At 36.3% G+C, this 16,275-nt stretch overlaps 1 protein-coding gene across 2 annotated transcripts in view; it reads left to right on the top strand.

Moving 5' to 3' along the window:
* arhgap32a (Rho GTPase activating protein 32a) overlaps window positions 1–16,275 on the top strand; it is a 55,526-nt gene that overhangs the window by 22,173 nt on the left and 17,078 nt on the right. Inside the window, exons 1-6 of one of the 2 annotated variants that reach the window (XM_079823847.1) lie at window positions 4,237–4,591; window positions 7,929–8,015; window positions 9,923–10,060; window positions 14,024–14,116; window positions 14,600–14,722; window positions 14,812–14,889. In XM_079823847.1, coding sequence (XP_079679973.1) covers window positions 14,036–14,116; window positions 14,600–14,722; window positions 14,812–14,889 — 282 coding nt within the window. In that variant the 5' untranslated portion in view covers window positions 4,237–4,591; window positions 7,929–8,015; window positions 9,923–10,060; window positions 14,024–14,035. Of the gene's footprint in view, window positions 1–4,236; window positions 4,592–7,928; window positions 8,016–9,922; window positions 10,061–14,023; window positions 14,117–14,599; window positions 14,723–14,811; window positions 14,890–16,275 lie in introns of those variants that run through there. The other variant, XM_079823846.1, reaches the window with a different exon arrangement.

The following is a 16,275-nucleotide window of genomic DNA, read 5'->3' as shown; positions in this document are numbered from 1 at the left end:
CCCACAAGATAATAAATTTTTTTGTGCATATATCCAAGTAAGGTTTATGATTAAAACAAGAAAAAAAATCCAAATTGCCAAGAATCTTATATATAGAAAATATATACGTGTACAAATATTAATGGTAATGAAATTTTTTTTTTTTAATTCTTAATTTTTTTTAAGCGGTCTTATTTTATGTAAACACTCACCGTGTGCATTTTGCTCGCGTATATGAGAGATGAAATATGAGAGAGATGCACGTTTCGCATACAGGACATTTGGTCAGATATCACAACACAGAAACTCATATTTTAGGTTTCACTAAATGTTTTTCAGTAAAAGTATTTTTTCTTTTTTTTGTGAAAACTAAATCACTATCCTAAGTACAGTGGTCCCCAAAAGTATTTCGCCACACTTACGCTGCGTCCGAAATTGAATACTTCCCTACTATGTGGGCCATTCTACAGACTTGGTGCAAACTGCTGTCCCACAACCATAAAACGCATTTAAAAAGCATTTAAGTATTCAAATGTTTACTAAGATCCTTCTATTACTGAATTCAGCAATACTATTTATAATATTATATCAGTATACACACACATGTATATTAAGCTTATATTGATGTTATATTTTAAATAGTATTGTGGAATTGAATAATAGAAGGATATATATATATATATATATACTGGGCCATATATATCATATATCATATATAAAATAATTTATTGGCTACTTTCAATTGGGTGGGGGCTATCCCGAACCCTAACCCCTAAATTTCAACTTGTGAAAATATTGAAATCATTTTAGCAATTTTTTCCATTTGTTGTTTTTAAAAATATCTTTCAAAATACTATACTATATAGAAAAATACTATATAGAACATACTTTTTTTTTTTTAATGGTCGCGAAGTAAGTCCAATTAAAATGTAGTACCTACTCAGACAGTACGCGATTTCGGACGCACATGACTGGCTTCATTTTTTTTTTTGTGTGTCTAATACAGTGACATTCATACATTTTTAAATGTGGCCTAAGCTTTCAAATACTTTGCAGACCACTGAGAATAACCTTGTCTGTGTTTAGTCCTAGAATAGGGTATTGAGTTAGCATCCGTTGTGTGGCGTCTTCTAGATCTTTGTTGCATTCCCAGAGGTGGTGTGAATGCTCCACATTCCTCGGCTCAGGTTTACAGCGGAGCTTTCAGGATTCCTGCCTCTTCCTCACTAGTGCAGAGAGCGATGGAGGAAGAATTGGGCCAAATTCGGTGATGCTGTAATGAGCTTTTACTGATCTCAGAACCGTCACCTCCATCTCCATATGAGCAGCTGGTTGGGACATTGATTGATTTCCATCATAAATCACCTCAGACAAAGGGGAGGGCCTCATGTGGCGCTGCAGCCTTCACTCACAACCATTTCATTAGAACGGACCCAAACCTGCAGGTTTCAGCAGGTTCCACAAATGGTGCTGCTGACCTGCGTGAGAAAAGGGTTTCCTCCAGTATAGGTGGATCGATCTTGAAATATTGATACTCCTGCTGTCTGAGCTTAAGTTGCATGGCTGATAATACAACATCAAGATTTTGTAATGAAACAGCAATGCATTAAGTTACTGAACACTCATGATCAAAAAGTCTGGTAGAATATGAGATGCAGGGATACAGATCCAGGATGTACATTATAAAGTGGGTCAGCGCTATGATTTATCATATTTTTTTTCTCTTTAGTTGAAGATGCATGACATGATTGAATTGCTGACAATCCTTATAAATTATGGCTCTGTACTGTAGATGAGCTGTGGCTCCAGATGGAGAAAGGTCGACTCATGATCACTGGGTTATGCTTTCTAGCTTTTATGTAACTTGAGGAATTTTCTCTTGGATTATTGCTACCTCAGTTTAAAAAAGCTTTTGCTGCAATTTATTACTTGAGTGGAATTTTAATCCACGGATTGTGTGACGTAAACAGTTTAGATCTGGTACGGAAGACCTTTGACTACAAACTTAAATGCGCTTATGTCTTTTATTCAGTATTACAAGTTCTGGGTTGATTTTTGCACTTGATCTCTGGTTTTTATAGATTCAGCCAAAGAGAAAGAAAAAAGTGGCATATTTTTACAGGAGGAATTTTCCAAACCAGTGGTTTAGACGGGGCTTATCATGGTAAAGTTGCAAAGACTCGAGTGGAGTTATCAACACAGCATTCAGGTTTGAAAGATTTGTTTTGAGGCCATCTGTAGGCGAGTGTGCCCTTTAAAGTTGTCAAAATAACATACACATTTTAAAATTATACTCTTTCTCTTCTGGGAAAATGAGCCAAAAACATTGAGTTGTGGGAAGTACTTACAAAAACATAATTACAATGTGCAATAACAAGAATAACATAGACTTATTGGGCAATTTTCAGCTCTCATTTCAGTGTGTCATATCCAGACAAAGTGAATAAAAAAATAAATAGTAAAATATGGTACCCCCACCATTATGTTGACTTATGAAAAGAGAAATTGTCCTTTTGTTTTTTTATGTCCCACCCCAATTTACTCGATCAATAGGAAGTACATGCATGTCAATACAGAAAAATGAAAAAAATGGTCAAACCATTTCATGGGGTCTTTAAAGGCAATGTTATATATTTTGTTGACTTGTGTACTTGCATTATCCCAAATGTTTCCAAGAATATTTAAATCCAGAGAAATTAGCAATTTGAACCAGGACACGGGCCATGTACGTGCGTCGCCAATCAATGACATCATACCCGCGTTATTTTTTTATTTATTTTTTATTTTTATTTTGTAGAAACCATGGAAATACCAAAGACGCTTTAATATATGATGTGTTTTATTAGACAGGTGTACAACCTTTTGGATGCATTCATCGACAGAAAAGTAATCATTGTTATACAGCTCAACACAGTTAGTCTAATTGTTTAAATCTTTTTTTCTTGATTTACCGTGAGTACCATGTTTTACCATGCCTAATATTGATCTAGCTCACTGCAGTGTGAAGGTGTGTCGCGCTTGTCTCTCATTAGCAATCGCTCCAGCCGCCTCGTTCCGCTCCAACGGCTTTCAGCCCCACCCTGCTTCATACTACAGTAACGTTAATAAATCTTTAATACATTCGTTCAGCCCGTCCCGTCGGATTCTTTTCCTCCGGCTGCAGAGGTGAAGAACAACTCCCATAATTCCCCGAAATAAGGCGTCATTAAGATACACCTTTGTTTCAAATTAAAGGAACACGCCGACTTTTTGGGACTTTAGCTTATTCACCGTATCCCCCAGAGTTAGATAAGTCCATACATACCATTCTCATCTCCGTGAGTGCCATAACTCTGTCTGACACACCCACCGCTAGCCTAGCTTAGCACAAAGACTGGAGGTAAATGGCTCCAGCTAGCCTACCGCTCAATAAGTGACAAAATAATGCCAACATTTTCCTAAATGCATATTGTGATGTGTATAGTTACAAGACCGATGGAAAAAAAAGTTGCGATTTTTCTAGACTGATATGGCTAGGAACTATACTCTCATTTCTGTGTAGTAATCAAGGAACTTTGCTGCCGTACCATGAGTGCAGCGGCGCAATGACATAGGTTAACTTCAGTCAACATAACCATCGTGACAACCTGCTTGCACAGAGAGTGTGCTGGGGACTATTTTCAAGCGCTGCGTAATATCATTGTGCCGCTGCACCCTGAGCAGTAGGCTAGCTGAGGCCATTTACCTCCAGTCTTTGTGCTAAGCTAGGCTAGCGGTGGGTGCGTCAGACAGAGTTATGGCACGCATGGAGATGAGAATGGTATGTATGGACTTATCTAACTCTGGGGGATACGGTGAATAAGTCCCAAAAAGTCGGCGTGTTCCCTTAAGCGACCTCTAGTGGCGAAAATTACATATTGTGCCTTTAAATGTCATTGAAAATTTTTTTTTCTTCAGAACGTATGATAATTCTATGATGAATTTGAAAAATATTTGTTTTTGTACAATTCATTCGATACAATATTAAATATATTATATCAGTTATATTTGATTATATTATTTTCATATTATATTATTCATTATATTAATTTAGCATATTTTTGTTAAATAGACAGTCACCACTGGATGTCCGATGTAAAATGTAAAATATTTGTCCCCAAAACATCGCTGCATCTGTCCTCCACTGATCTCTGTAGCTGAGAGCACTGCTCCTCTCTGCATGGATCCAGTGGGAGGACCAACATCCAGCGCAGGGAGGGGCTAAGCTGGTGGTGGTGGTGGTGGGGAGGGGGTTGCTCCATTTCTATATTTGTCCTCTTCCTCAGTTGTAATTAGACATAGCATCATGCACAACCCTCTACTGCAGGAGATGAAGAAGGGAAAAGGTTGGTGTTTTGACTGCAGCACACTGCTGATTTTCATTCCGCTGTAAATCCGGCCGTTTGTTTTTGATGAGCTGGGCTGACGGAGCACAGGCTGCTGGTCTGTGGGGGCGTGTGTGACGGGTTACTGCGTCTGCGTGCAGCAGCCATGCAGAACATCAGCAGAGAGGCTGAATAAGGAAAGGCTCAGGTGTGAGACGCTGTCAGAATGGGCCTGAGCGCACTCATAAGACAAGACAGACGACATATCAGTGAGTATCCATCCGTTTTATTCAGACAGGAATAATTATAACCCCTTTGAGGAAATTAAAATCCTTGCCTCCTTTGTCCTGTGGTTTTACTATTGTTTGTACATATATATATATATATATATACATATACATATACATACTGCACTATTATACACTACTGTTTTTACACTACACTGTTTGTGGTTCTCTAGTTGCAGTATTTTAGTTTTTTCCTCTCAGAAATTGTGTAAGATAAGATTACTATTTTCAGAGGCTCCGTCTTGAATTGTTTTTATTTTTGTGTTATGCTAATCTTTTTCTTTCCCCACTGGCAAATTTTGATTCACTAAAGTATTTAAGATTTCGTTTTAAAACAATAATACATTTAACTTAAGATATGATCTATGAACATACGTCTTAAAATCTTGCATTTCAAGTAAACCTACTTAATGTTAAAGCTTATTTATTTGTGTATTTATTTATTTATTTATTTATTTATAGATACTTTTATGGGGAAAAATCCTAGACTTTCATCACCATGGGAAAAAACCTTTTAGACTTTCAGTGCTTTTGCATTTCGTTTTGTTGATCCAAAATCTTCTCATTCAATAAGATGCATTGGGGTGTAATATACATAAATGTGCATTATTTTAATGGACTTATTTGAGTTTAGGGGGGATATGGTGTCGGATCAAATGTAAATCAAGTGCTTATCCTGCAGTTTGTATTACTTTACTGAACTGCAACGGCTAAGTAGGTCATTAAAGCTTGTGTACGTTTCTGTTAGTTTTATATATATATATATATATATATAATCAATGCTTTAATTTATTTAATGCACCTTTTGAAGTGGCTTAGTGTTGGATCTGCATTTTCTATCAATTAACGGGACACAGTTCTTGTCTTTGATGTGGAGGTTGGTGTGTGTGTGTGTGTGTGTGTGTGTGTGTGTGTGTGTGTGTGTGTGTGTGTGTGTGTGTGTGTGTGTGTGTGTGTGTGTGTGTGTGTGTTGAATGATGCATGGGTAGTCTGCATTACTGAGATGATGCAGAGAAGTAAATCACAGCAGACACTACAAAGACAGCACAGCCTCTTTGTGGACTTTGCCTGACTGGATGCTTAATTTGCATATTGAAACCCCTGAATCACATCAGCATTTGGAGTCAAGGGTCGAAATCACATTTTCCGGGACAAGATGTTGTGAAAGTTTTATAGAGGACAATCATACAATGTTCCTCAGCCAGCAGCTGTGGAAACTTCTGAGGAAAAGCGTTGGTGAAGTTGCACTGGAACTGCTTCACTAGTGTTTTTTGGGAATATTCCTCTGTGTTGGCTTTCTGAAACCAGAAAGAATCGGGTACTCTGTAGGGGTGGTATAGATCTCTTGTTGTCTCTGTGTCACTCATCAGGGCCTGTTGTTTCTGCAGTCTTAAAGATCCATCATCATCTCTTTCATTCTTTCTCTAGAGCTGATGACATTTAGTGGAGAGTTGAACTGGGCATATATGTGAGGGATAATCCACGGCTAGTTGTGCGTTAAACTATTTTAATGCACGACGTGGAGGCAAAAGGTGGTTGCCTTGCCTCCACTAAGTGCATTAAAATATAGCTAGCTGTGGATTATCTCGCTTATACCATAGTAATTTGCCAGCATAGAAGCTGTTATAGATGTTTGCAGCAACAAAAAATAACGTGGTTATTTTGGTCTGTTACGGCTCGTGAGATTTAGCATTCTTGATAACAAGTGTCTGTGCTAATGAAAACTGACTTGGAACTACCTGTGCATTAAATGGTTGTATTGCCTTCCAGCCAATCAGAATTTAGTATTCAGACAGTCCATGTATATACCCTCCTGAGAACCAGAAAAAAAGTTTAGTATTTTTTTTTTGTCATTACATTATTTAGAGCATTAGAAAAAAAAAATTAAAAATATATTTTTTTGAAAAATTATATTTTATTCATGTTATGCTATGCCCTCTTCAGAGGACATCAGGACTCAATTTTATTTTTAAAATAAAAAAGATATGAATGGACATGAATAGGCAAAAACAAAGGGATTTTTATTTTTATTTTATGATTTTTATGTTTCAGGATTTTTTTTTACCACACTTTGTATCAAGATGATTCTCAATCTCAACTATGTTATGAAATATATAACATAATGATTTGATGCACAATTTGCTTTATACAATATTTGTAAAATGGCCATAAGCGTGTTTTCCTATTATATACATTGTATCTAATTTACATATTGACAGCAGCTTTTCCACTGTCGGGCCAGTGCGAGCTAAGGCTTTCAACAGGCCGGTCTGGCTAATAGCCTTGGGGCAACATTTAATGAAAAAAGAAGTCTATTAATTGGCAAGATTTTCATAATAATATCTTCTAATATATAATATTGATATATCATTTCTTTCCTATTCACTTGTTGTGTCTCCCAAAATGCCTGATAAACATGAAGTTCTGGTGTCCGCTATAGTGTATAAAATCAATGCCCTGTTTTGTAATTAGAAAGTCATATTTTGAATTAAAAACCCATAACAATTTCCTGAAAAAATGAATCAGATTGAAATGATAATTAAAAAATATTATCATATGTCATAAGTTTTAAATTTGATCACTAAATTAATGTCATTTTTAAAGACCAAGGAGAGGCAGTTATCATTGTGAAACCAAACATTTAGTATCTCAAAAAAAGCCCTGAATATATATATATAACTATAACTTTATTTTATAAAAGGCAGCTTGTGTTTCAAATAATAAACAATACATATTGCTTAAAATGAAGATAAAGTACTTATAACATACATCTTATAAAAAATCCCCTCAAGAGTTAGTAATTGCAACCAACAGCTAACTTTAGGTGATTTTTATTAGATGTGTGTTATAACTGCCTTATAACTGTTATAATATGAGTGTCTCAATACTTTATCTCCATTTTAAGCAATATGGTTTATTATTTGAAACACAGGCTGCCTTTTATACAATATTTAGCTGTATAATGAATATGCTGTAAAAGTATTGTTCGTTCTTAGTTCATGTTAAAGTAATGAAACCCTATTGTAAAGGGTTACCAAAATGATTGCGAAGAAATTATAATTTTGTCACCATGATAATGTTTTGGTAAATTTTTTGATTTTCATTTTTATAAAGCCATATTGCAGTCTTAAATGTTTGGTGCCACACAGGAGTATTGTGATGCATGGTTTATAAAGAACTTCATTTTGCACAGTTTTTGTTGTATGTACTTAATATTCTCCTTTTGACTGTATACAGTTTATTTTTTTGTGAGTATGTTGTAATAGGAGTTTTAAGGAATAATTACATTGAGAATCTATCTCTGTGTGTCTCTCCACAGTTGTCTTTACCTGAGGATCAGAACGACCTCACACACAATGGCCTGGACTCAAAGGAGCTAGTGTATCTTGTCCAGATATGTTGCCAGGTAAGCTTGTTTCACAGGGGAAAACTAGAACCTCTGTAGCCATTACAGTTTGACAGAGGAACGAAAATATCATCCCAGGTTCACTGATTTGTTATGGCAACAGAGCAAAAGTTAAGCCCGCTGCCATGCTAGGAAAAATGGTGAAGTTATAAAAAGACCTTTTAAGAGCTTCAGATCAAACAGGCAGGCCAACCACATGCAGTTTGCCCAGCGATTTATCTGTTTCATGGAATGCGTCCGGATTTAGGAAAAGACAGGATTTTCAAAGAGGATTTTTAGGGCCAAGATGAAGACAAAGCTGCAAATGTAAATACTCTTGGACCTGCATTTCTTTCCATACCGAAACAATGGGTTTTTTTTTTTGCTCTGGTAGGGTTTCGTACTCATCCACAGAACTTCAAAAAAAATGAATTCAGAGCCCGTTTTTGTGCTGGCGAGTGTGAGAGCTGAAAGGATTTAGAGTCCCGCTCTACTGTTTCTGAACCGCTGGAGCAAATCTTATTGTTTTACATCTGTATGAAGTCTACAAAACACAGACACATGATCCTTCAGAAATCATTCAGTATGCTGATTTGGTGCTACAAAAACATTTCTGTAACACTTTCTATGAAGTCCGTGCTCATAATGAATTATAGCTCCATTTATAAGTGAGTATTACTATTCTATAAATATATTTATAAGGACTCAGTAAGGCCTATACGGCATTATAAGATCAGTTATAGTTACATTTATATTATTTTTACAAGTACTTATAAGTCATGCATTTGCTTTTTCAAAGCACATGCTCATAATCCATTATACACTGATTTTTAAGTATTAATTAGTTAGTCATATGGTTCCATGAATGTATTTATAAAGACGCAGAATGCATTGCTATAATGTTTTTATATATAGTTACATTGACTTTTTAGTGATTGTTTTATTTCTGTCAAATTAGTGAATTATTCTTAATGTGAGTAATAATAGTTACTAATTGCTAACAATACAGTTACTAAGTAAATTCGAATTGTGTATTAAGTAAAGTGAAAACATAGGATGCAATTTTCCTAAAGCAAATGTTAAGAAATCATGAACATTATACATTTTAAGTTATTTGTAAATGTAACTAATGAACAATAATTCCTGTAATAAAATAATGGGGAAAAAACTGAAATCAAAAATGTATCTAATATGTAATGTTACGCACTAGCAAAACACTGCAACAATATTTCTTAAAGAATCATTTCACACTGCTATAAGCAATACCATGCGTATGACTGAGGAGATATTGATTTTAAGAAATCAAAATTACCATTCATGACCTCTAATGCAAACATTAGCCATTAAAAACATAATTGATGATAACTTGGGACTGCAAACAAGTGTCTCTGCTTGGAACTATTTTATATTTGATCATTTAGAAGTATAGTATAGGTCTTAATGAGTCTTTATAAATATATTTATAGAATAGTAATACTTATAAATAAGTATACATGGGGCTACAATTCATTTATAAGCATGGACTTCATAGAAAGTTTTACCAACATTTCTTATTATTATCAATGTTGAAAACAGTTGAAAAAAATAATATTTGTGTGGAAACTGATCTTTTTTTTCGGAATTATTTGATTAATAGAAAGTTCAAAAGAAAATGATTTGTAACATTATAAATGTCCTTACGACAGTTTTTGAGCAACTGAATGCGTCTTTGCTGAATAAAATATTCTTGCAAAAAACTTTCCCAAATATTGAAAACAATATGCTGTATAGACCATAATTATGACTTTATAAAACCCCTTTTGTTTGATCATCATCCATTTTGAATGATTTCTCAAGGTGATTTGAAGTTCTTCTTTACTCAGAATGATTGCTCTTTCTTTATTCCCTCTCATTTCTGTTTATGTTTCGTTCTGTTTTATGTGTCCTAGGGTCGTAAGTGGTCGGTGAGGCGTTCATATGAAGAGTTTCGTGTTCTTGACAAGCACCTCCACCTCTGTATCTATGATAGAAGATTCTCTCGGCTTCCTGAACTGCCCCGAATAGACAGCTTGAAGGACAAAGCCGAGGTAGGTTCACTTCACATTTGTAGTTGCAGTACACTGGCTGCATGTATCCTTGGTGAAGACAATCCCAGAAAGCAATGCATTCCATTCAAAATGTTGGAGGAAAATGGTAATGTTAATGTAATCCATTCAATATTGATAAAAAATGGTTCAGTCTAATTACTCAATAGAATGGAACAGTTCCTATCCACTTTTTCAGCGCCATTGGTTGAGGAAATATTTTCCCCATAATCTTTAATGAAAATAACTTTAACAAAATAAAGCAAGTCATCTTCTCCGATTAAGTGTTTACTGGTGCGGGGGCAGGAAAACCTGTCATTTACATGATATCACAAAACACAACTATTCAATGATCCAATCAATTCCCGGTGGACATAATCAAGTCCCGCCCTGCATTTTTTCTTGTTTTAAAAGCTGTTTCACTCTGATATACGTCACAATAGGGAAGAAAAGACTATCGTGTGCATACACGCATTTCGTATATACTACATGTGTTCAAATATTTAAGTAGTTTAAGAGTGACTGGATTACGTTATTCACAGAGCTTCATAGGAGTGGACGGACGCTAAAGTGTTCTTTTGGCAGGATTTGCTTGTTTCAGTTCTCTGATTGGTGGAGATTTCTCTGCAGAATCATGGGTAATGTAGTTTTTCCACCAAGAATTCTGCTGTTGAACATGATTATTTAAAAGATAATTTGAAATAATGCAGGATAATGGCTTCAACAAAAGTATATAGGGTACAACTGGGCTAAAGGCACACCTTAAGAAAATAATTTCTTTTCACTAGTCCCAAGTTGTATGATTGCAGAAAAAAGATATATGTTTGTATTGAACATTGATGGAGCAATGTGAAAATAAATCATAAAAGTGGTTCATTTTGTTTAAAAATCTTATAAATGTATGAGATGGCGAGGGGGGCTTTACCCCACACACGGGGCAAAAGGCACACAGTATTGATAACACAGACATTATTAAAAATATTTTAGCTAAAGTATTAGTTAATACTTGTTCAATAATCACTTTAGCAAAGTTTGCACTATTTTCTGTTTATTTTGATTTAAAAAAAAATAATTTTTGTTCAATCAATGGGACGTCTTTAAAATATGTTAAAGGGGTGGTAAACCACGATTTCACTATTCTAACTTTAGCTAGCGTGTAATGTTGCTGCTTGAGCATAAACAACATCTGCAAAGTTACAACGTTCAAAGTTTAAAGCAAAGGGAGATATTTGCTTTTAAAGAAATCAGTTTCTAAGAACTACAGCAAACGGCCAGTAGGCGACTACAGACATTCCTCCAGGGTTGGTGACATCACCAGGCTCAAAATTTACATAAACCCCTCCTCCGAGAATATTAAATAAGGGGGGGGTGAGGCCATTTTGTATCGCGGCGCTGTTGTGGTATAGTAGGCTGGAGTGTTGTTGCCGCGATGCCGAGGAAACGCTGTTATATTCATCCGGATTGCAGGTCTGGGGTACTTGCTCTGTTCAGCCTTCCTTGGGACGGGGGTGCGTTGCAGAGCGTTTAACACACAGCATGTTATATGCACGTGTGTTTGAGTCAGCGGGGAATCAGGCGCGCGCAGGGCTCCCTGCAGCACATCTAACAGAGGAAAACATCCATCGTCTTCGCGATTTCAATGCCAGATTTGCACAACGTCAGCTGCGTGAAAAAAACACTGCCGGTGCGTGGATGCACGACGCGCGCGCTGCACATTTCACGGAGGACAACACAAACTTCCACAAACTTCGCGAGTTCAATACAGGATATGCACAACGGCTTGTCCTGAAAGCTGGATTTACAAACAGAAGCTGTTTACGGGCCACAACCTGTAAGTCTGATTTATTTTTCATCGATGTGTTTTCCTGTAATAGGTTGTAGCAAGGAAGTAAACAGATGACAACGCTGTTCTGCAAACCAGTCTGTTAAATGCTCATTCATACTTAACGTTATCCGACGAACACCTAACGTTACAAACATTAACGTTAAAATCTCAACAGCGAACTTGGCATTAGTGTAAATGATTCTTTGATTAGAGCTTTTATGTATTGTTTATCTACAGGCATGCTAAACATGGTTCTGTGTGTGATTTGGCTAACTTACTAGTTAAAGCCAGTGCTTAGTGTTCGTTTTGGGTTAACGTTAGTTCTTGCGACAGATATTTGGCTATAATCGTTCTAAAAATACAAAAGTTAAAGTGCCATTCAGTAGCGATCATTATAGATCCGCAGTCTTTACTCTCGAGGACTGAGCAGGTTCTGCTCGATCATCTTCACTCAAATGTTCTGGGTCTGATTCGAGCTCATATGGTTTTATTGACGCCGTTGTTTCTAACACTGAACAGCCTCCGGTAAGGGGCGTGACGTTTCCGACGTGCACTGCGGTTAGCGAATCACAACACACTGGGCCAGCTAACCAATCAGAGCCCACTGCGTATTTTTGAGGGACTGGCTTCATACAACCCGGAAAGCATCAGACCGTTTTACAAGGAGGGACAGAGCAGTGTAGAATAAAGGTCAAATATATGAAAAATAAGGCAATTTTTTTTAAAACGAAGCATGAACACATGTTACAGTGCACCCCACAAACACAGCCAAGCCTTCAAAAGAATGTGTTTTACCACCCCTTTAATATAAAATATATTTTAAAAATACTGAAACAAAGTTATTTTATTAATAATAATAATAATTTGTTACATTTATATAGTGCTTTTCTAGGCACTTAAAGCGCTTTTACATAGATAGACCTACATACATCAACCACCACCAATGTGCAGTATCCACCTGGATGATGCGACGGCAGCCATATTGCGCCAGAACGCCCACCACACACCAGCTGATTGGTGGAGAGGAGACAGAGTGATGAAGCCAATCGTGTGTGTGTGTGTGTGTGTGTGTGTGTGTGTGTGTGTGTGTATATATATATATATATATATATATGGGGATGATTAGGAGGCCATGATGGAAAGGGGCCAATGGCAAATTTGGCCAGGATGCCAGGGTTACACCCCTTCTCTTACCGAAGGATATCCTGGGATTTTTAATGACCACAGAGAGTCAGGACCTCGGTTTAACGTCTCATCCGAAGGAATCTGAAGTATGCAGCTTTAAAAAGTAAAGATTCTGAAAGCATTGAAGGAGATCCCATAATAATTTCATTTCATATAGATTTACAGATTTTGCCTCAACAGCAGATGCGCTTTTTACCCCAAATGCCATACTTTTACATATTCTTCCGTTATTGAAAAACTGTTGCTTTTAATTACCTTGAACAAAACTGAAAATCATGAAGACCTTTGTCTCAAAATATAAATCTACAACATTTAAAAAAACATCAAATATATTAGATCAAATTAGCGCATAACTTTGTGCTGCTGCCCGTGATAACGTCAAAGATCAGACTAATTTCCACATTCATCTTGAAAAGCGGCTGTTTTGGAAAGTGCTGTGGCAAGTTTTTGTGCTATCTAGTCAAAAATCAAAGGCGCCTTCCCCCCTGCGGCGCCTTTAGCCCCGTTGTATCTTACTATCAATAACAACCTCATAGCTCACAGCAGGCAATCTTTAAAGGTTTAAATGTTATTTTTAAAAATCAATTCCCCTTTGGACAAAATTAATGGGATTTTTACTTCCAGAGCTCGCCTGTTGCATTTTAGTGTGTAGTTAGCTTAGCAACATGCTAACGGCAAACTCACCATGATTGCTGTGCAGAGCTCTATCTATTTATGTGTCACATGGTGTTGCTGCCTATGTAGCACGTGCCGAATCAGTCTTGTGAGGCTCATTTCAGTTAGAATGCTCCATTAGAAGGTACAGTCAGACAACAAGGCCACTCACTAGGTATGGAACAGAGTTATTGTGTTGAATCAATGGATTATATCTCAAAGGGACCACAATGAGAGTGTTGAAACTTGTCTCTTTGTTTATGATCCCTTCTCTGTCTCTATTTTTTTTTTCTTCTCCGTAGACACTTTTACAGATGATTACTGCGTACATTTCCCGTCTCTCAGCCATCGCTGATAACAAGATCAACTGCGGGCCAGCACTCACATGGATGGAGGTATAAATGTCACTCCTGCTTGTTAAGCTATACACTACACCTGAAGGCTTTCTGTGGCTGCCTGCCCAAATCCTGCCTCTTAAAATACAGATGCGATATGACCATAGTGTATTTAACAAAAGAGTTTTCACACCTTAAATTTCTCACAATGTCTCATGAAACACAATCCCACTTTAGTATAGACTTCAGACCTTTGTGTATAATACAATCAGTTCACACCCACTTTCTTATACTAGTTAGTCATTAACAAGGATAGGAGACGCCTGACTCAACTTGTCTCGGCGTTCTCGGTCGCATGAGCTGGTTGCTCGCTCTTTCCCAGCGTCTTGTGTATTTATTTTTTTTTACACTGACGTTGCACCTTTCAGCTCATCGTTAAAAAGGGAATATGAAATCACTACATAAGGTGATGATTTATTGGTTACTGATTGATTCACTCAGCATGTGCTCATATGTTTTATGCATCTTTCTTCACTCTCTTAGATTGATAACAAAGGGAACCACCTGCTGGTTCACGATGAATCATCTATTAATGTTCCCGCTGTAGCTGCGGCCCATGTCATCAAGCGCTACATCGCCCAAGCAGCAGATGAGCTCTCTTTTGAGGTATTGTTATAGTATTGTTATATATGGATTTGGTTTATAGTAAGTTTTTGGAGTATTAGTAACTCAAGCGTAATTTTTCTTCCTAAAAGGTTGGAGACATAGTATCAGTAATTGATATGCCTCCTAAAGAAGACACTGGCTGGTGGAGGGGCAAACATGGTTTTCAAGTGAGTGTAGAATGCAGCATTTTTTTACTTTACTTTACTTTTATTTTACTTTATTTAGCTTGATTTTGTTTTTGTTTTATGTTATTTTACTTACTTTATCTTTACTTTACTCTACTCTTACTTTACTTCATTTTACTTTATTTCATTTTATTTTACTTTACCTTTATCACACTTTACTTTTTTACTTTAATCTCGTTTTTTAATGTTATTTTTAGTGCTGGGAATCGATTAAAAAAATTAACTAATTAATCAAATTTTTTCTGTAATTAATCGCGATTAATCGCAAGTTTTTAATATTTTAAGTTTTTAATATTTTGATATTGTAATAATTTCAGTTACTCTCCAAATTAATGTAGAAACAATTTAAAGACAGCATATTTTAAATATGTTTTGTAATGGCATTTTATTATGAATGAAGGCCAGTATCACTGATACTAATGTCTCTATGAAACATTAATGACTTTACATTACAGTATAACTGAAAGCTACCAATTTCAACATTTATTAGGCTTTAAAAAAACAACTTTTAATTTAAGTGAACTTAAAACAATCTTTACATAAACTCAAAATAATAAATGTTATATTTACCCATGGCCTTCTCTGTTGGACATATAAAGAAATGTAATAGTTATCAAACACCTTTCTTAACTGCCTAAATAATAAATGAAATATAGATTAATCATCATTAAAGCTACAATTTTCTCTGTTCCCGTTGTTCTTTGATGAACATTAATGACAGGCATCATCAGTTCTTCTGTCACTTTAAGAACGGCCGCTAACGAACATGACGCGGATCTGACGCGCTGTCCCGCGCATCTCATTTCCAAAATTCTCTGTGTTGTTGTTATTGTTTGTTCAAGAGCAAAAGAGAACTCGATGTGAGCAGGAGACTGACGCGAATCTGTCTGTGCGTCGTGTGTGTGTGTGTGTGTGTGTCAGAGTGTCCTTTCGATTAGCTGACATGAGACGCAGCCACACAGACAGGACACTGACACTGACACACACACACACACACAGACAGGACATTGACATACAAGTGAACGCGCTGGGAAGCATTTACATGAATAGGAGCGTGATCATGTAACGCTAGGCAAAAATGGATAAAAAAACGGATGCTGCGTTATTTGCGTTAAATATTTTTAATGTGTTTAGCTGAAAAAATTAATCGCCCGCGTTAACGCGTTAATTTGCCCAGCCCTAGTGATTTTACTTACTTTACCTTTACTTTGCTTTACTTTATTCTACTTAAAGGATTAGTTCACTTTTAAACTTTTGCTGATAATTTACTCACCCCCGTGTCATCCAAGATGTCCATGTCTTTCTTTCTTCAGTCGAAAAGAAATGAAGGTTTTTGATTAAAACATTCCAGGATTTTTCTCCATATTA

The sequence above is a fragment of the Gobio gobio genome (genome assembly GCF_949357685.1).
Source record: "Gobio gobio genome assembly, chromosome: 8".
NCBI classification, from domain to species: domain Eukaryota; kingdom Metazoa; phylum Chordata; class Actinopteri; order Cypriniformes; family Gobionidae; genus Gobio; species Gobio gobio.
This window is presented reverse-complemented; position numbering and strand designations above follow the sequence as displayed.